Here is a 19349-nt window from a genome sequence, read left to right as displayed (position 1 = left end):
CTAGGACAAATTTCGGACGCGAACGCAGAACTGGTGTTTCCTCAAGTATAAATGTGTAATAATGATAGCTAATTAATCATTGATGTGCCTTTGGAAAACATACAGCATTGTATTATGAAGAAGCAGTGTGTACTTAGCTTAGATTCCTTGTCTATGTCCAACCATAGACAGTCAATTTAGTTCCATCTTTAGCCGCTAGGTGCTGCCAGCAAGTATAAAGGGAGCGCAGCCATCTTTGATCTTCATAGCGTTGTGTACTTTCGTACTGTGAAGTCGCAAGTCCACAAATATTTATTCGACTTCTTATTAATTGCAAAAAATATTTATTTTGTGTTTCTATGAGTGTTATTTTGCAATCATTACGAGTATTATTTACCAATCCTATCATCGGACGCCATGAATCACGCGTCATCTGTTGGAGGTGATGTTGAGTCAAGCTCCATAATTTCCGAGAGGGAAGATGTCCAGGCGAGACGCGATGGAGACGCCTCGCGTTCGAACAGCTCGTCAAGCGAAAAAGAACAAAAGGAGTCTCTGCGTAAGAAACGACGGGATTCAAAGGTAACGGTCGATCTTCGAATCGGCTCGTTATCCCACCAGGTCAGTGACGTTGTAAATCTAATAATGCATCAACTGTGTGTAACAATTGAATGTAACGAAAATTGTTGTAAACAAATTGATCTCGTCAATACGGAAATTTTGACAAAAACACAACAGATTTAAACTAATAATCTTTGTAACATAATTACTGAAAACTTTGACAAATCGTCTCCGTCGTACAAGTTACCCGTAAAAAGCGTTTTAAATTGTATACGGAAAAAAGGGCCGTATGTATAGAAATAAGACGTCAAAGTTTAATTTCCGTGGTCTCTAACAAAGTATCCTGTTGCCAACGCGCCACTCATTGAGGAATTTTTGTTTGATAATAGTAAATTGAAATCTATTCAGTCCCTCGGAGGGCTACAATCCTATTTGTCACGATCTCGTACAAAAGGTAAGCCAAACATTATAAACAATCATAGTCCGTAACATCTGGCACAATCCAGAGGGGGGCAATTGAAGACACCGACGGCACTGAGGCACTGAGTGCCACCAAAATTGTAATAATTTGTAAACCATGTATGGTTACCAAATACCGTAAAAAAAAAAAAAAAAACAACAAAAAAAAAAAAAAAAAAAAAAAAAAAACTACCTTTTTCTGCGGAAGAAAAGCGACGGATCAATGCGTCCAATTTTCGATCTTCGAGAGTTGAACAAGGTCGTAAAGATAAAACACCTGTTTTCGGACACCTAGGTACCAAACTTTCTCCACCCAGGGGACTGGATGATAGAATTGAACATTTCTCAGGAATATTTTTCTAGTATCAGTCGCAAAATTTCGTCGATACTTCTTGAGGATCAGTACCAAGGTACCAGTTCAGTACCTCCAGGAAGGAATCGGTACCTTCTTATGAGTTAGTATGAAATGACATGCCTACCCTTCGGTCTGGCTTCAGAGCCACACCTTTTTGCTTTTATAACATGCGGGTCGCAGAGACCTTGCGTGCAAAGGGAACTCGAGTGCTAGTGTCTACTAGACGACTTCCTTTTTGGTCGACCAAGACAAATCCAAGTTGAAACTTCAGGCTGCAGAAGCTGTGAAGCTTTTGGATTAACCTTTTTTGCTTCCATAACATGCTGGGTCGCAGAGACCTTGCGTGCAAAAGGAACTCGAGTGCTAGCCTACCTAGACGACTTCCTTTTGGTCGACCAAAACAAATCCAAGTTGAAACTTCAGGCTGCAGAAGCTGTGAAGGTTTTGGATTATCTGGGCTGGCATGTCAATTTCCATTATATAGGGTGCTCGGTCGCTCGGTCGCTCGGTCGCGGAGATATTGCGTGCGAAGTCGAGTGCTAGCTTACCTACACGACTTAATCTTGTTTCACCAAGACGAATAAACGTTTTTGTTCCCATAGCATGCTCGGTCGCAGAGACCTTGCGTACATAGGGAAGTCAAATGTTAACGTACCTACGCGACTTTCTCTTGGTCCTTGAAGACAAATACACCTTTTTGCTTCCACAGCATGCTCGGTCGCGGAGGCATTGCGTGCAAAATCGAAGTGCTAGCTTACTTACACGACATGATCTTGTTTCACCTAGCTTACTTACACGACATGATCTTGTTTCACCAAGACAAATAAACGTTTTTGCTCCCATAGCATGCTCGGTCGCGAAGACCTTACGTACATAGGGAAGTCAAATGTTAACCTACCTACGCGACTTTTTCTTGGTCCATGAAGACAAATACACCTTTTTTGCTTGCATAGCATGCTCGGTCGCGGAAACATTGCGTGCAAAGGGATGTTGAGTGTTATCCCACCTACGCAAATCCCACCAGGTCCATCAAAAGAAGTCCAAGTTGAGTCTTCAGGCCACATAGGCTGTAAAGCTCTTGGATTATTTGGGCTGCCAAGTCAGCCTTACAAAAAATCAATTAGTACACTGGTTCAAGAGATGACATGTCTGGGGATTCGATGGAAAATTGCGAGAAATGAAGTGGCCACTCAACAACATCCTAGCTCAAACTCTGACGGTATTACATCACTCTATGTTAACTTGCAAATTTTCTTGCGAAGTTTCAAGAAAAGGGGTAAAAAACAGGCCATCCTGCATGTGTTAACAATTAAATGCAGTGCTGACGCGGAGCCACATGTTAGACATTGCCGATACACAAAACCAACCATTTCCTGGCAACGGAAGCTTCGGACATGTGTAGGGGTTACAAATGCAGTGCTGACGCGGAGCCACATGTCAAACATTGCCGAGACCCAAAACCAACCATTTCCTGGCAACGGAAGCTTCGGACATGGGTAGGGGTTACAGTTAGACAAAATATTAACGTCCTGTCTATGGTCAGCTCAACAACAGAAACGGCTCACCCACAAAAGAGCTATTTGCAATGGTAGTGACAATCAAAATGAATTTGAAAGTATTTCACTAACGTTGACCTTTCGATTTTTAAACCTAAGCAATAAGTTCAAGATAACTGTCAGCTTATAATCTCTCGGGGAGATACAACATCATAGCCGACAGGCTATCACGAGGAAATCAACCTGCGAAATGGCACTTTTTACCACAAGTGACCACAAAAGTTTTTCGAAAGTGGGGTCATCCAGATATAAACCCATTCGCCGACCAAGATTGGATACCTTCAGCAGACCGTAGAGGATGCAACTAGCATGGAGAATTCCTCCTCTCAACCTTCTCCCCAAAGTACTGACTCACTTCAAGTGTCTAGGGAACCTACCTGGTAGTGTTCCCAGACTGAACGAAAGCATTTGGGTTTCCAAGCCCTCAGATCCCGAACGCTAGATAACTCGCACGAAATCCAAAACCTGCCTCCTCCACAGGTTAAACATTAACCCTGAAAGCTTAGAAAGGGGGGGGGGGGGGAGGTTGTACAAATAATACTGGTCTAAACAGGAGAAGATTTATTGAAAATTAGCTGGTGTCAATCCACTTTGTCAGCATACTTACCAGCAACTAGAAGATGGTGCATATGGTGCTACAGTTTTAAAATTGATCCTAAGTCTGCAGATGTTGCCAAATTCTTTCTTCTTTTCCAAAAAGAAAATTTTGCCTATAAAACAATCCTTCTGCATCATAAAGCAGCGCTGTCGACTTTCTGTGGGCGAAATACATGTAGGACACCAAACATTCTCAAGCTCTCTAATAAAAATTGCTATTTTAAAAAAGCCATCGGAATGGCTAAACAAAATTCAACTACTTATTACAATTTTACTAAGTGTAGTCCCATTCACATGAGATCCGAGAATAGTTCTAAACTGGTTTTCTTCAAACCCAGCCACCACATCACGCCTCAATGTAGCTTGAAGGACACCAACAACCATGTTGCTGGCTACGGGACGCAGAGTTAATGACCTTACTTTGCTCAACATTTCTAAAGACAGTTTCTTTGATAACAGAGAAAAACATCTTTCTGATACCAGTCTTTGGGTCTAAAATTGAAATCCATTTTCGTCAATAATCTGCATAAGTGCTTTCTAAACATGAAACTAAAGACATGCCCGGTAAGATTCGTAAGGACTTTTTTCTAACTATGTGTGTTGTCACAAAAGCGGCATCCCGTACTGTAATTGGAAACTGGTCTTCGTTCAACCTTACGAGGTAATGGCATCAACGCATCTCTAAGAAGTTGTAGATCAGCAGTAGCCTCTGAGATGGATTGATAATGAACCAATGGACGAAATACTTTCTAGAGGCAATTGCAAATCATCCAAACGTTTACAATAAATATTGCCGAATAATAGAGCTTCGTAAAAATCCTCACGATTCTTTTTTTCAACACATTTACTTCTACATGATGTATATACATCATTTATACAATTTATACATTTTCTTGTATATAAAAGATAAAATGTTTAAACTTATAAATATTTTTTAATTATTGAATTAACATGGAAGTTAACAACTGTTTTTTCGATTTAATAATTATATAAATTATGAACATTATCATTGCGCTTCATAATTTTATTATGGCTTTACCTATTTCATCATAGCGTTGTGCTTAATAATTTCACCAGCAGATAACAAACACGTCTTCATAATACAATGCTGTATGTTTTCCAAAGGCACATCAATATTACGGTTTTACATAACAATAAAACCGATATTATGTGCCGAGAAGGAAAACATACAGCATTGCAGGAAGTTCTTCCTGGTGAAGACTATGAAGATCAAAGATGGCTGCGCTCCCTTTATACTTGCTGGCAGCACCTAGCGGCTAAAGATGGAACTAAATTGACTGTCTATGGTTGGACATAGACAAGGAATCTAAGCTAAGTACACACTGCTTCTTCATAATACAATGCTGTATGTTTTCCTTCTCGGCACATAATATCGGTTTTATTGTTATGTAAAACCGTAATACTAAGTATTTCTAAAAGTATACTGTGACATGAGAAAAGAGGTATAGTGGCAAGGCTGGCAGATGTGAAACATTGATATTATTTTGTACAGGTATAGATGCATAAAAGGATAGCTTACGACAGGAAATTCTTGTGGCGCAATGAAAATCAAATATTAATATTATGAAACAGTCGCTTGTCCATGGCGACGTGTTGCTACACCTTAAACACTACTACATATAGACTGTAGGTTTAAATAATATTTTATTATACTATCACATCTATGTCACACTAGCAATCGGTTTTATGTGCGGGTATTATATAAAGATGTTTCACATTAAAGCATGCGGAGACTTCATAAACAGAAAACTGCCCAAACCAAGTCAATGCTACCATATCTTATGGCCTCTTGAACAGTTTATAAAATATCCTGCTTTGGGAACATAACTAAGTGTATTTCTACTGTAAGCTATGCTGACAATCTGGGAGTTTACATTGTGGTAAAATTTCTGAATAGGCTGTTGGATCAAACTCAACAAGCCCTTGTGGTATTTGAGCGATGGTTTGACCAGAATCTAAGGCTCAATGACAATAAAACTGTCATAGGTATGCAAATGAAACAATTCATTAACCGGTTCCCACAATAAATTATTTTAACTTTGGGTTGCAATAAGCCAAAACTCTAACAAGTACACCAATGGAATTTTGTAAATTGCAGAAGCACAAACATTAACTGAATGTTTTGTGGTAGAAATAGGCAGGATGGTATATTCTTATGGTATACATATATATAATATACTAGATGAAACGAAAAAAAATACAGGAATGTTTTTCTGCGTGTTTTTAAAAATTATATAGTTATCTATTGTTAATCTATTGTTATCTATTTGTAAATCTGGTAATTCTATTGTTAATCTCAACAATCTTGGAAAACTAACTCATCTGGGCTAAAACATTCTGTAATCAGTGGCCGTAAACAAATTCTAAAAACAAAAACGAAGCTGCCTGCCACTCATTACTCAACCAATCATAATTGACTTTGAAATTTTATTTGTTTGAATGTGCTAAGACCATGGAGTTAATAAGTACCTACAACTGGAGTGCTGTCTAATGCCGAGAAATCGGTCTCGAAAGAGAATACTTTTTGGTCGCGGTGTCCTTGTCTAATGTGGTGACCATATATAATTTAATTATAGGACAAAATTATACACATGCATCAGTTTTGAATTTACCTTAAGTAATTCTGTGTAACCCTATGTAAATACAAAACACGTGCTTGCAACCTTTTATTTATGTAAATTCAATTCTAAACATTGCTTCGTCGTCATGGTGACTTTTTTTCGACGGTTTTTTTTTGGAAATTGCTGCGTTGTCGAAAATCTAGCACTGAGTTTTATTACATTTATTACATTATTACAAACATCATTACCTCAGTTCTATTACTTAAACTTCCTCAAACTCATGTTTAACGTCCGAATACTCAACCGCGACTTAAATAATATATTATGTTGAACTTAATGACGCAATTCCTACTTTAATGTACTGGCTAAGTGGGCCGTGCAAATTAATATTTGACACACTGAGTGAGACACTGCAACACACATGGTCTGCGCGTATCGGGTGCTCTTTTCCTACATTCACATCTTCAATTGATTTAAAATTGCTTGTATTTTTACTTCTGTGCTATTTTCATGACACGTGTATATTAAGTCTACTAGTTACATTTTAGGAAATAAAACACAATGGGTAATAAAATGAAATGAACTGAAATTCATTTATTTGTTATATGTAGACAATTAAATAACTCTTAAATGACAAGTCAATACACATAACACGATACACATAGTACTTGATCTCTATTTACAAAATGTTGGTTATACATATTATTATTATTAAGTTCAGTTAATTTTCTGTAGTCTTATAATATAACATTTCCTCTATTTTAAGTAAATTCTTTTTTTTCAACGAAATACATATTTTATTTTAATCAATATCTAAGTGGACCATGAGTATCATTAAAATTTCGCAATTTAAATTTCAATTCAATTAAAAATCGCCATTTTTCTTTAATAAATCTAAAATCGACTTTATATTTACAATCACTATTTCGCGACTTTTAAGTTTTTGTTTCAATACCTTAACATCTTGTCGTAATTTTGCTTTTCTCGGGGTATTTTTTATTTCTTGCGTTTGAGTACTTGATTCTTCTTGTTTGACCTTTATATAGGAAAATTTCCAGAAATTCCAACGTCATATTTACTAGAAGATCCTACTCGTTCGCTTAACGTCAGGCAAATGATATACATGTTTGCGTGCGACGCTATTCAATACAATAAAAAAAGTTCAAAAAATACCACGTGATGGCTCTTATAATATGAAAAAGACATTGCAAAATTATAGTTTTCACGATTGTTTTTTCAAATTTAGTATATGACATAGATTAAGTACAGTTTACAAGACAAATGGTATTAAATATTATAATGAGAAAAAATATCTCACATTTTAAAAATATATGCTCACACTAGTAAAAATTTATCAATGAATCTGACATATGGAAGGATATTCCACAAACTTCTCGCTTAAAACCACTTACATTAAAAGTGTTCACCATGATTACACGGAAACTTTCACGATTTTCGAAAAAAAACAAGCCACAAGCTGTATCAGTGCCATTTTAACTTCGCACTACAAACGTAAAGAGACGCCATTTTTCTTTTAATCCATTCATAGCTCTTTTTCGGTGATGCCAACAATTAATCTGGCTTCCCACCAAATTCAACATGAAAACCATCAGAAATCTACGTACCTACCATTAAATTTTCCATTAAACAGAGTTCTTATTAATATAGAACAAATTTTTTTTATTTAATAAGCTTTATTAATATATGATGTTCTATTAAAAATCAATATACATATCATATAATCAATACTTCTTATATAATTTATTTTAATAAATTGTCATCATCAGAATCTAATTTCACCATAACTTTGTACGTTTATTTTGAACCAATTTAATTTTTGACGTTGATGGAAATTCTAAATTCTCGCAACATTTTCTAGTTAAGTTTAAGTCACATCGTTTAAATAATATGTATTTAGATATATTATTGTCATAAAATGTTTAAAATCCTGTAAAGTGGATTGATTTTAACCTTTTCGATAATTTTCAACAACACCCAAGCTACTAAAAAATCCACTAACCACTAAAAGCCATTTTTGATAACTAAGAAGGGGGTCCAAATTCCGAGAATTTATGGAAAATCCTCTAAGCTAGCAACACTGCTTTTTGTTTGTAAAATGTGCGAGAGGGACACCACCACTTAATAATCATTCTCTTTTCAGACCGTTTTTCCTTACATCTTTTGCTATTTAAAAATAAACTTTAAGCCATAGAGATAAAGTATATTTTTAGTTTTTATGTCAAACGAAGTAAGCACTCCAGTTAGAATAGTAACTCTATGGCTAAGACTGCTAAGCTAAGTGATGTGATGAATTGTGATGTCGTACGTTAGGGTCATAGATTATACACTTAATATATTTGAGTTAGGGTGAAACTGGTGAAAGTTTTGTTTGAATTTTTTTCTTCAGTGTCGCGTATGTATACATCTAAAAATACAAAAACCTGTCGGTACGTGCTCTATTTAGCCCTGGATCATCCACTATAATGGTAAATGTTATATTTTGAAATTTTTAATTCAACATTTATAAAGAAAAGTCTTCCGTGGAGGTATTGATATTGAGAAATAATTTCAGTTGCGGCACGAGGGTAACGCGATCGTGAGAGAGAGAAAAGGCCCTACGGAACTTCCAAACGAAGATAGGAAAAAAAATTATAAAAATGAGGATACTCGAACAGATGCTAAAACCATCGCATTTGTGTTTTTATCGTTATTATTGGACCTCTTTGCGTTTACGATGATTCTTCCACTGTTGCCGTCTTTAATGGATTATTACAGCAGAGAGGAAAATCAGGAGAATAGTCTATACTCTACATTGTTACAGGCAGTTCGGAGTTTTCAAAAATTAACCGGGGCACCAGATCGATTCGTGTCTGTCTTGTTTGGGGGTGCGCTGGGCTCCATGTATAGTTTTCTTCAGTTCCTAACGAGTCCTATTGTAGGTAGCCTCTCGGACGCATATGGAAGAAAACCAATGCTACTGATATGCCTGGTAAGTTAGTTCTCGACTCAAGAGATATCTGTTTTTAAAATAATGTTCAGTCTACATATGCACCATCAATGATTAACCACAAATTATTCTGAAGACATTTATTCTTTATCAGTGTTGGATCATGATAAGCCACTCTTCAGAAATATTTTTAAGAGGAAAATTTAGATTTTTATCACATAGGTATGTCTGATAGATAAAAATGTAGGTTGTTTGAGTAATGTTATTTTTTATAAGTAATCAAGTAAGTTTACCAAAAATATCTAAAACTTTGGAGAAGAAGATGGTTTAATATATGCTTGGTTATTGTGAATATTTGTGAATTACATAAAACTTCAGAGGATTTCAAAATTTTTAGAGTTCCATAGCTGAATGCCAAACTTTGTATAATTTTGTTATTTTAGTGTGTTTGTTTCAAAAGTATGTCATCATTTTACCAGGTTATATGTACTCTCAGCTTCAATCAACTGTTGGCAAAAAATAAGACCATTAAAAATAAGTAATTAATAAATTAAAAGTAATTATATTCTTGAAGGTAAAACAAACCTATAAAACAAGCTGACGATTTCTTTATGTTTTTTACTGCCGAGAAGGGTGGATGAGCTCACCGCCCTTTGGTGTTAAGTGACCACCAAAGCTCATAGACACAACCATGTTAATACCGCTGCCCATCGTTCTAAGTCTTCATTTTTATAGTACAATAGCTGCCCCACCCCTCAAACCAAAACTGCTTTACAGCAAAAATAGGCAGGGTAGTGGCACATACTCATGTAAGCTCTCAAGAACCCCTACCACCTGTAATTGTTGTAAATGTTATTCCTTCACATGAAACTCATGTATGCGCTTGATAAGTACATACTTTATTAGAAAAATTGCTAGCAACTAGCCTGCAGGATTTGACCACCAGTACAGTTGCGTCTCAAGGTGCTTGGCGACATTTACATTGTTAATGTCTATGGGCTCCGATATCCACTTGGCAGCAAATAGACCCTGACCTGCCTATCTAAGCAATATTCATAAATTCTTTAAGACTATAAGAATCTGATCCTTCCTTTTGTAAATTGTTGTTAAGAACTATAAAAAAAAGCACTAGTGATATGGGCTATGCCATTAAAAGGAAATGATAAAAATAATGTATATCAAATTATAAGATTGATTTTTTCAAGAAAATTCCAACTGCTTATGCGAATAAGATAAATAAAGTGTCTGAAGACAGTAATAACATTACAGAATGTAATAGTATTAATAAATAAATTTAAGAATATAGAACAAAATTACAAAAAATATAAACCTTAGTTAAAGTTAAACCTAAGTTAAACCTAGTTAAAGCTTAGTGTAACTAACTTAATAGTATATAGTGGCTTTAGTAAGTAACTGCTGTACCCTTATCACTGCTTATATCCACGAGCCACATGACTACTAACAAAAAGAATGAAAGTATGTTAATCTGTCTACAAGACATTAAAAAATAATACTATTAAAACAGCTGGGTCAACAATATCGGGTAAATAATATCTACGAAAAGAAAATAACCCGAAATGCAAAAATAATTAATAATTAAAAATGTAAAACCAATTGAATCAATTGGTATTTAATATTCAAGGTTCATAGTGAAAACTTGAGAGCAAAGCAGTATTTTATGTTCAAGGCTATAAATGAAAACTTTAATCAGCTAACACTCAAATAAGGAATTATTTTATGTTACTTAGTTATAAAAAAAAGTTGAAAAAAAAAGTTTTATTATTATTTGAGAACTTAATTAATATGTCTTAAATATCCATTTTTTGTCATGGTGTGGTGTATTGGGAGCTTGATAGCATAAGTACCATTATCTTCTTTATTTCTGCCATGTGGCCAGTTTGTAGGGCATACCCATTGTACAATAGAAGGTTTCATATTCCAAGGTGGGTTGCTGAATTGCCCTTGTCATGGATTGGGTTAATTAATCACTTAAGACCAGGTTTATCACTCACCATCTAGTTTCTAAAGATATTAATACATACTTATTGAAGAAAACTGAAGTACACATATAAAAATTATAGTTTAGGGCGTGTTGTCAGCTCGCACGGGTAGGTACCACCACTCTGCCTATTTCACCGTAAAGCAGTAATGCGTTTCGGTTTGAAGGGCGGGGCACTCATTGTATTGTAAAAAATGAGACTTAGAACTCATGTCTCAAGATGGGCGGCGTTATTAACATGTTTTTTTTCTATGGGCTGCGTTGATCACTTAACTCATCAGGTAGGCCGTAAGCTCGTCCACCCATCTGAGCAATAGAAAAAAATGTGTTTTCTAGTTGGGCTACAATTTCATAAGAAATAATTTGCATCAGACAGGTATAGCGGCATCACATGCACTGTGGAGTTTGGCTGAAACATTCCTTATATTTGTAGTAGCTCGATTCATTGGTGGATTAAGCAAAGCCAATGTAAGTCTGTGCATGGCCATAGTAACCGATGCTTCAACTGAAAAAACTAGAGCAAGAGGAATGGTAAGAATAATTTTGTTACAAATGAAACACTCCTGTGTGCATAGTGCGAGTTTTTTAACGTTCTCGATAGCGTAAAAGTTAACTCAAATTTGTATGCAGTTGGAACATCGCCCAACGTTAAAAGACTCGCACTAAGCATACAGTGTTCTGGTTGGGTGAGTGAGAGAGTCATCATGCAATACAATTGTGATTTCAACCTCAAGTGCTTAGGGAGTGCTCTGAGCATTTTTTTTTTTATGTAATCCCGTCATTTCCTTTTCACGGTCGCATCTTCCGCCAACGAACCAGACTTCATATTACTTAGAACCGGTGTGTATGTGCATAATGCGTTTTCAACAATCTTTGTCCTCATTATCCACGGTGTTTCTTCGTCCGTCTTCAAATGTGGTTTGCGGCTAGTACTCTGCGTCAGGCAGCGGTTTGGCTGTGCCTTTGGGATTACTAATGTAGGTACAAGAGCGAAGTTAATTCCACCGTATGCCCGACTGCCCACAAAGAAAAAAAAAGCGCGTAGCAGCATGGTTTTTTTTATTTTTTTATTGCCCTTGTAGGCAGACGAGCGGGCGGCCCACCTGATGGTGAGTGGTTACCGTCGCCCATGGACTTCAGCAATGCCAGGGGCAGAGCCAAGCTGCTGCCTACCAATTGTACTATTGTCAATGAGCAATAAAGTATATTCTCTCTATCACTCCATTATACTATTTAAGTTTGTGTTCGTTGACAACGTCAATCCACATTCAAAATTCATCAGTCAGCATCGACTTCATACATACTCCATACGAAGCAGTGATACAGTCTGGACTGAAAGGATGTGCCGTGTACACTCATTTATACTGGCTCTGACAACTTCTAAGTACTAGGTGATTCATGATCTGCCCATCGAATTTTACGGAAAATCTGTATTGTCAATTTTAGGCCCTGGTGGGTTTGGCGTTTTCCGTAGCATTCATAGTGGGGCCGCTATGTGGTGCGTGGTTTGCTAAAACGAGCGATATTACCAACGGGCCGTGGGGCGAGCGACCGGCATTATACGCGTTGTTCCTCTCGATAGCTAACATAGCTCTGGTGGCATTTTGTTTACCCGAAACCTTAGCAAAGGTATGTAGCTTGATAATTATTATTTGATTGGATCTTACTTGGTTATTCTAATAAAATGCTCCATAGAAAGTCACAAAAAAGTAAAAAAGAGCTTGTATTTCTTATACTATGACCTCATGTCAGTTTTTAATAAATAAAGGAATGTGTGTCTTAATAAAAAAAAAACTGGAATACAAAAGAAAAGCACATAATTTTTCTGGTGAAGTTTAATCTACATTATTTTTCGTTGTTTTTTTTTTATTACAGGAGAAAAGAGCCCCCGTATCGTTTACATTATATAAAACTGTGGATTTCGTTTCTCCATGGCATTTACTTAACTTTACAGCTGTAGAAAATTTATCTCACTATCAAAAAAAAGTATTATCGAAATTGGGATTAATTTATTTTCTATATTTGTTTGTATATTCTGGACTCGAATTCACTATAACATTCCTGACGCATCACAATTTTAAGTATACAGCAATGCAACAAGGAAAAATGTTTTTGGTAATAGGTAAGTGTGAATTAGTGGCTTAATTTACGAAGTTGGGGTTTGGGTCTACATAGTCCTAAAATATTTCTTTCCACTACTTTCTACCGGTTCTTTATCGATAGTACATAATTATAAGGCCATTACCTTTGGGATTAAACTTGCAAACGCAATGTGTAATAATTTGTTGCACACAGAGAGAATATATTGTGTCGCATACAAGTTGTCAACTATGGCCAGCGGTTAACCGCATTCGTCAATATTAAATGAATGCGTCAATATTAAAAACAAATCCCGATAGTGCAATACATTTTAAACTTCCACCTCACTTACCGCATTAAACCCTAAGTGGGCTTATTCACTGTAGGCACTTAAACCCACTGGTGGTAACACCACCCTGCCTATTTCTGCCTTGAAGCAGTAATGTGTTTCGGTTTGTAGGGTAGGGCAACCGTTGTAACTATACCGAAACTTTGGAACTCCCAGCTCAAGGTGGGCTGTGAGCTCGTCCACTATCTATGCAATAAAATAAAATAAAAAACCCAATTGGGCTATGAGTTCGGTCCCTTATGTACAACTTATTAGGTACCACTAATGTTAAAAAAAAAAAGAAAAACATTGGTATTAAATGAAGAGACTGTAACTATTTCTGTAACTGCTTTAACGTAATATTAAAATGTAATTTCTGTACCGGCTGTAACTGACTATACTTAAAATAAACTTTTTCTTTTATTGCTTAGATGGGTGCTCTAAGCTCACAGCCCACCTGGTGTCAAGTGGTTACTGGAGCCCACAGACATCTACAACGTAAATGCGCCACCCACCTTGATATATAAACTCTAAGTTCTCAAGTATAGTTACAACGGCTGCCCCACCCTTCAAACCGAAACGCTTTATTGCTTCACAGCAAAAACAGGCAGGGTGGTGGTACCTACTCGCGCGGACTCACAAGAGGAGGAGAGACCACCAGTAAAAACCGCGTTTGCAAAATACGATTGCTTGATAAAGTAATGTGTAAAGTGATTTTAGCGCTGCAATGTTGTAGGTTTAATAATGGCTGTACTGCAAGGCGGTGCGGCGAGGAGGCTCGGCACTAAAAGCGCGGAAGTGGCAGCGCGAGTGTCAGTGGCTCTAACTCCGTTCGCGTTCCTGTGTATAGCGTTAGCCGCTCTATCGAATCCGCCATTTTTGGCCCCGTTGATATGGCTATGGACCGGCTTAGTCTTGTACGCTTTATGTGAGTAGATTCTAAATAAGAATTTGGAATTGTTTAAATTAATTTCAGTATTGAAGTAGTTGAAGTTCAATTAATTGCATTAATCGCAGATATTATATTTGTGTTATTAGGTTATTATCTGCACGGATAGGTACCGCCAGTCTGCCAATTTCTACTGTGCAACAGTAATGCGTTTCGGCTTGAAGGGTGGAGCAGGCGTTGTACTGTAAAACTGAGACTTAAAACTCATGTCACAAATGTTCACGATTGACTTCCACGGTGAAGGAATAACATCGTGTAATAGAAATCAAACCCGCAAAATTATAATTTGCGTAATCACTGGTGGTAAGACCTCTTGTGAGTCCGCACGGGTAGGTACCACCACCCCACCTATTTCTGCCGTGAAGCAGTGATGCGTTTCGTTTGATGGGTGGGGCAGCCGTTGTAACTATACTTGAGACCTTAGAACTTATATCTCAAGTTGGGTGGCGCATTTACGGCCTGGCCACGGGGATCGGCGGTGCGAACAGCGAAGCGGTGGACGAGGCGACCATTCGCGCAGCACCGTTTGCAGGCCACGGGTACTCACGTTCGCCGCCGCGACTAGTAAGGAAGTCCGAGAGCGAAATGTCTATATCGAAATTATCTCGATATTGCTTACAAATTAATAGTTTTTTGGTTCAGGACCTATTATTTGGAAAATATTGTGAAGTACATGATTTGAATAAGAATCGGAGTATACCTATAGATGGAGAATTCCACAAGAAGTACGAGAAATACTTTGGGTGGCTAGACTTCCAAATAGCTGGTCTAGCTAGTATTTCAGCTATTTTTTTTTTATTGCTTAGATGGGTGGATGAGCTCACAGTCCACCTTGTGTTAAGTGGTTACTGAAGCCCATAGACATCCACAACGTAAATGCGCCACCCACCTTGAGATATAAGTTCTAAGGTCTCAAGTATAGTTACAATGGCTGCCCCACCCTTCAAACCGAAACGCATTACTACTTCACGGCAGAAACAGGCAGGGTGGTGGTACCCACCCGCGCGGACTCACAAGAGGTCCTACCCCCAGTAATTACGCAAATTATAATTTTGAGGGTTTCATTTTTATTACACGATGTTATTCCTTCACCGTGGAAATCAATCGTGAACATTAAAATTTGTTGAGTACGTATTTGATTACAAAAATTTGTACCCGCCTGATATTCGACTACCGGTGCATCGCTCAACACCGGACGTCTTATCCGTTCCGCCACGACGAGTTTAAAAATATAAAAAAAAAAATTAATAAAAAATATAAAATATAAAAATTTCGGCGTTCATTTTTCGCGGCGAAAACAACTAAACTCATTTAATCACTGCACTATTCGCCGCGACTACCGCTCGACTCCGTGGCTTGCGCCGTCCTTATTCATGCATTTGTTTTGCTCGCCCGCCGCATCGTAAGTCGCCCGCGCGATTCGCTCGGTACATTCCGCCGGTCGCTTCGCCGGTCGCCGGTGCGCGTGGCTTGTTAGGTACATTTCTATGCTCTTATTTTAGTCGCTAGACGCTTCGCCGTTCGCACCGCGCGAATATTCGTATCGGCGAATGTCCCGTGGCCAGGCTGTTACGTCGTAGATGTCTATGGGCTCCTGTAACCACTTAACACCAGGTGGGCTGTGAGCTCGTCCACCCATCTAAGCAATAAAAAAAAACTACTTTAAAAATAATCTTTTTATAAAGATACAAATTTTTCTACTCTAAAATGTATATTTCTTAAATTGTATGTATAATATATTATACGTTTACCTAGTTATCTATAAGACATTTATCCTAATTAAAAAGTCAAATTTATATTTATGTTTAAAAAAAACCGATATCCGGCGGTATATACCTCATTAAGATAATAGTTTAATTGAATTTAATCGAAACATTAGGAATTTCGTTTTCGAAATTTATTTCTATCGAGCCAGTTAAGTATTTTTATTTCTTTTAACAAATACCTAAAGCGAGTTTGGGTGAAGTATAAATAAATGTATGCAGGGCCGGATTTAAACTGAATGCCGCTCCTGGGCACTGGGAAAAGATCCGGCCCATTACTGGAATTTTACTTAAACTTACAGTTTATCTATATATTAATACGTGAAACAAAAACTTTGTATCCCTTTTTAAGAAAACTGCGTGGACGGAGGAGTATGAAATTTCCTACACTTATAAAGAATATAGAGAAGGAGTGCAGAATGTTAATATTTTTTTAAAAGACGTATAAAAAATACATTAAATCAATAAAAAAAACATTACACACACTACCATGTAATTAGACACACGCGCGCGCATACTATTTGTTTAATGATTCGTAGGTTTAATGTCAAACTTTTCTTATTGCTTATAGTCTGTAGTCAATAGATTAAATATTGTTTGTCTTTATTGATATTTATTTTGTCTAAAGTGTAGTCTTGGCGAAATCTGTCATTCTAGAAGTACATATATAGTCTTGTACAATAGAATCATAGTATCATAGTGTACAATGTTATAATTTCAATGAAATATAGTCGAATTTCGACTACTAGGGGACCACTAGTATATTTTATTTTTCAAAATTAAAATATGTAATTTTTATGATAAAATAAAAATATGAAACTCTATTAGATCGGTGAGTCTCTATATATCAGGCAAGGATTAATAGGACACGTGTTCAGTTAAGTGACTAAAGTATATTGGTATTACAATCTAACTTGCTATCGACAGCCCGACACTCCCGAGACTGGCGTAGCATCACTGCAATATAATTATCGCTCACACATACATATTAATAGTTGTTGCTATGGGGACATTTTTAGTCCTTACAAAATGTTATAATATATATTCCAGAAACATAAATATTTGTTTTTTTAACTAACTTTAAAAAATTTGCTGCCCTGAGCACTTGCCCAACATTCTTAGCCACTCACTTAATTCTTAGTTACAATCTGTGACCTTGCTCGTTCACGAAGCCCGCTATAGAAAGCTGAGTATTATATACACTTGACATTGGCGAAATCTAAAAGGAAACGCTATAAACCTAAGAAATAGATAGAGCATTTGCCCCGACTGCACCTAGTGTAGATCCACCACTGAATGTATGTGTTATCATCAGCTACGGCGTTCGCGGTGTCTTGCATGACGTCAATAGGAGCCAACCGAGCACCGGGTGCGGCCCGCGGCGCCGTCCTCGGCACTCTGCGCTCGCTGGGAGCGCTAGCCAGGGCTGCCGGCCCACTTCTTACATCTTCAGGTAACATAATAAATACCTACAATTTTTTTCAATATCTATAATTTTCATACACTAAAAGTTTCAGTGAAATCTCAGCGAAACAAAACGAAACGAACAGAATACATAATATTATCTATTACTTACATATTTAAATAATTATTTCTGATTAACTACAGTTGTCAACCCTGCAGGGTTCCGGTGACTCTTTGCAATGTAATTTTTTCCTACAATATCACGTTTGAATTTAGTTAAATTAGGGGAGTGCTCTGAGGAATTGAAATTATAATCCCGTTATCTCGTGCTTACCATTGCACTGCCTACCGCCGGAGTATAGTTCATCCATACACATATAGCACATTCTACATACTACCATACTACATCTGCGTTAATACACAGTGCAAAAGCACGTGCCATCCGACTTGCGAATGAACTTCCATGCCAATATTAACAGTACCTCCTAAGTGCTAAGACATGAATTTCTTCGAACGAGGCTTGCGGTGTATGCTCGGCGACAGGCAGCAGATTGGTTGTGTCTCTGGCGTTGCTGGCGTCCATGAGCGATGATAACCCCTCACCATCAGGTGGACCGTATTATGGGTTGTCTAAAAAAAAAACATTATCAATTTTGAACATGACTTTACAATGAAGTTAAAGTAATTCTAATATTAGTAGAAGTAACATGAGAAAACCGGAAAACAAATAATTGTTTATTATTATTATTATTATTAATGTTACGCCGGTAAGAGCAACGCCGTCTATCGCCGAATAGTCGTACAAATATCGAAGGATCTAGTAGCACCTAGAACGCTCGAGAAGTACAACGCCATATATTGTCAGATAGCGGAAACAATACTAGAGATGTGTGGAATATTTTCGATAATTTTAGGGATGAGGAATCGGCTATAAAAGCGTTGTAGAGATGGCACGCAGGCAGTCAGCAATCGGAACTACTCGAAGCGAAACAGCGAACGGATCGCCTGAAGCGAAGCGGAACAAGCGAATTGAGATTTTTAAAAGTGTAGTGAAGTGTTTTAAGCGTTCTAAGTGTTGAATACAGTTTTTAGTTGTACTTTGGTATTTTATGTATCACGAACCCTAGAGCGTAACAATAATAACATTTCGCATATTTTATACTTTTTTTTTTAAATAAACATGACACTTATTTTATTCTTTTCATTTGTTACAGTTTATTGGTATTCTGGAGCAGCCATCACATATGCTATTGGTTCTTTAATTCTTATCATTCCAACTGTGATGTTATTTAGACTGAAAACTTGAGCTTTTATTAATATATATTTTACAAGGAACAAGGAACGTATTGAAAGTTAATTTTACATTACTATTTATAATGCCATGTATTTAAATTATAGTTTTTGTTTATACATTTTACAACTGTTTGTCTTTACAAGTCTATTTTGAAAAAAATTATTATGTTTACACATATATAAATAAGTAACATAACAGTATTACAATAAAGATTTTACTAATTAACGGTTTTTTATTATGTATTTGCTATTTAATGACAAATATTATCTTAGAACAAAATAAATCTAGCAAAAGGATGAATACCTACCACTAACGACATTTACGAGATAACGTTGAAGAAGGAATCGTCAGTCGATCGGTGACCTTAGCTCGGTGAAAGATTTTCCCATAGATGGCACTGCCAATTCTAGAATTGGGATTTTCATGACAACCTTACTACGCCTCTGAAACATGATGCTAATTCTTTATCGTGAAAATTGTTCATGAACGTGTTAATT

The 19349-nt window shown here is 36.8% G+C and overlaps 1 protein-coding gene and 1 long non-coding RNA gene across 4 annotated transcripts; one reads left to right on the top strand and one right to left on the bottom strand.

The window, feature by feature from the left end:
- The first annotated feature begins 144 nt into the window (after positions 1-144).
- Positions 145-19077, top strand: LOC101741986 (major facilitator superfamily domain-containing protein 10). Of its 3 annotated transcripts, none has more exons than XM_062673397.1 (8): positions 145-600; positions 8911-9078; positions 11408-11566; positions 12482-12664; positions 12911-13157; positions 14179-14370; positions 17470-17607; positions 18773-19077. In XM_062673397.1, the coding sequence occupies exons 1-8, from the start codon at positions 397-399 to the stop codon at positions 18862-18864; spliced, it is 1383 nt and encodes a 460-aa protein (XP_062529381.1). In that variant the 5' UTR covers positions 145-396; the 3' UTR covers positions 18865-19077. The 3 variants fall into 3 exon arrangements, with proteins under 3 accessions (XP_062529381.1, XP_062529382.1, XP_021207845.2); XM_021352170.3 differs by lacking the exon at positions 145-600 and adding an exon at positions 8347-8575 and having other exon boundaries at positions 8662-9078; XM_062673398.1 differs by lacking the exons at positions 145-600; positions 14179-14370 and adding an exon at positions 8342-8575 and having other exon boundaries at positions 8662-9078.
- Positions 9198-10493, bottom strand: LOC134200463 (uncharacterized). Its single transcript, XR_009975406.1, has 3 exons — positions 10367-10493; positions 9622-9870; positions 9198-9542 (listed from the first exon to the last, which is right to left on the bottom strand). It is a non-coding gene; the product is annotated as an uncharacterized LOC134200463 (long non-coding RNA).
- Positions 19078-19349: the final 272 nt, after the last annotated feature.

Source organism: Bombyx mori, chromosome 17 (genome assembly GCF_030269925.1).
Source record: "Bombyx mori chromosome 17, ASM3026992v2".
Classification (NCBI taxonomy): domain Eukaryota; kingdom Metazoa; phylum Arthropoda; class Insecta; order Lepidoptera; family Bombycidae; genus Bombyx; species Bombyx mori.
The sequence above is the reverse complement of the archived record's forward strand: the minus strand, read 5'-3'. Positions and strand labels throughout refer to the sequence as shown.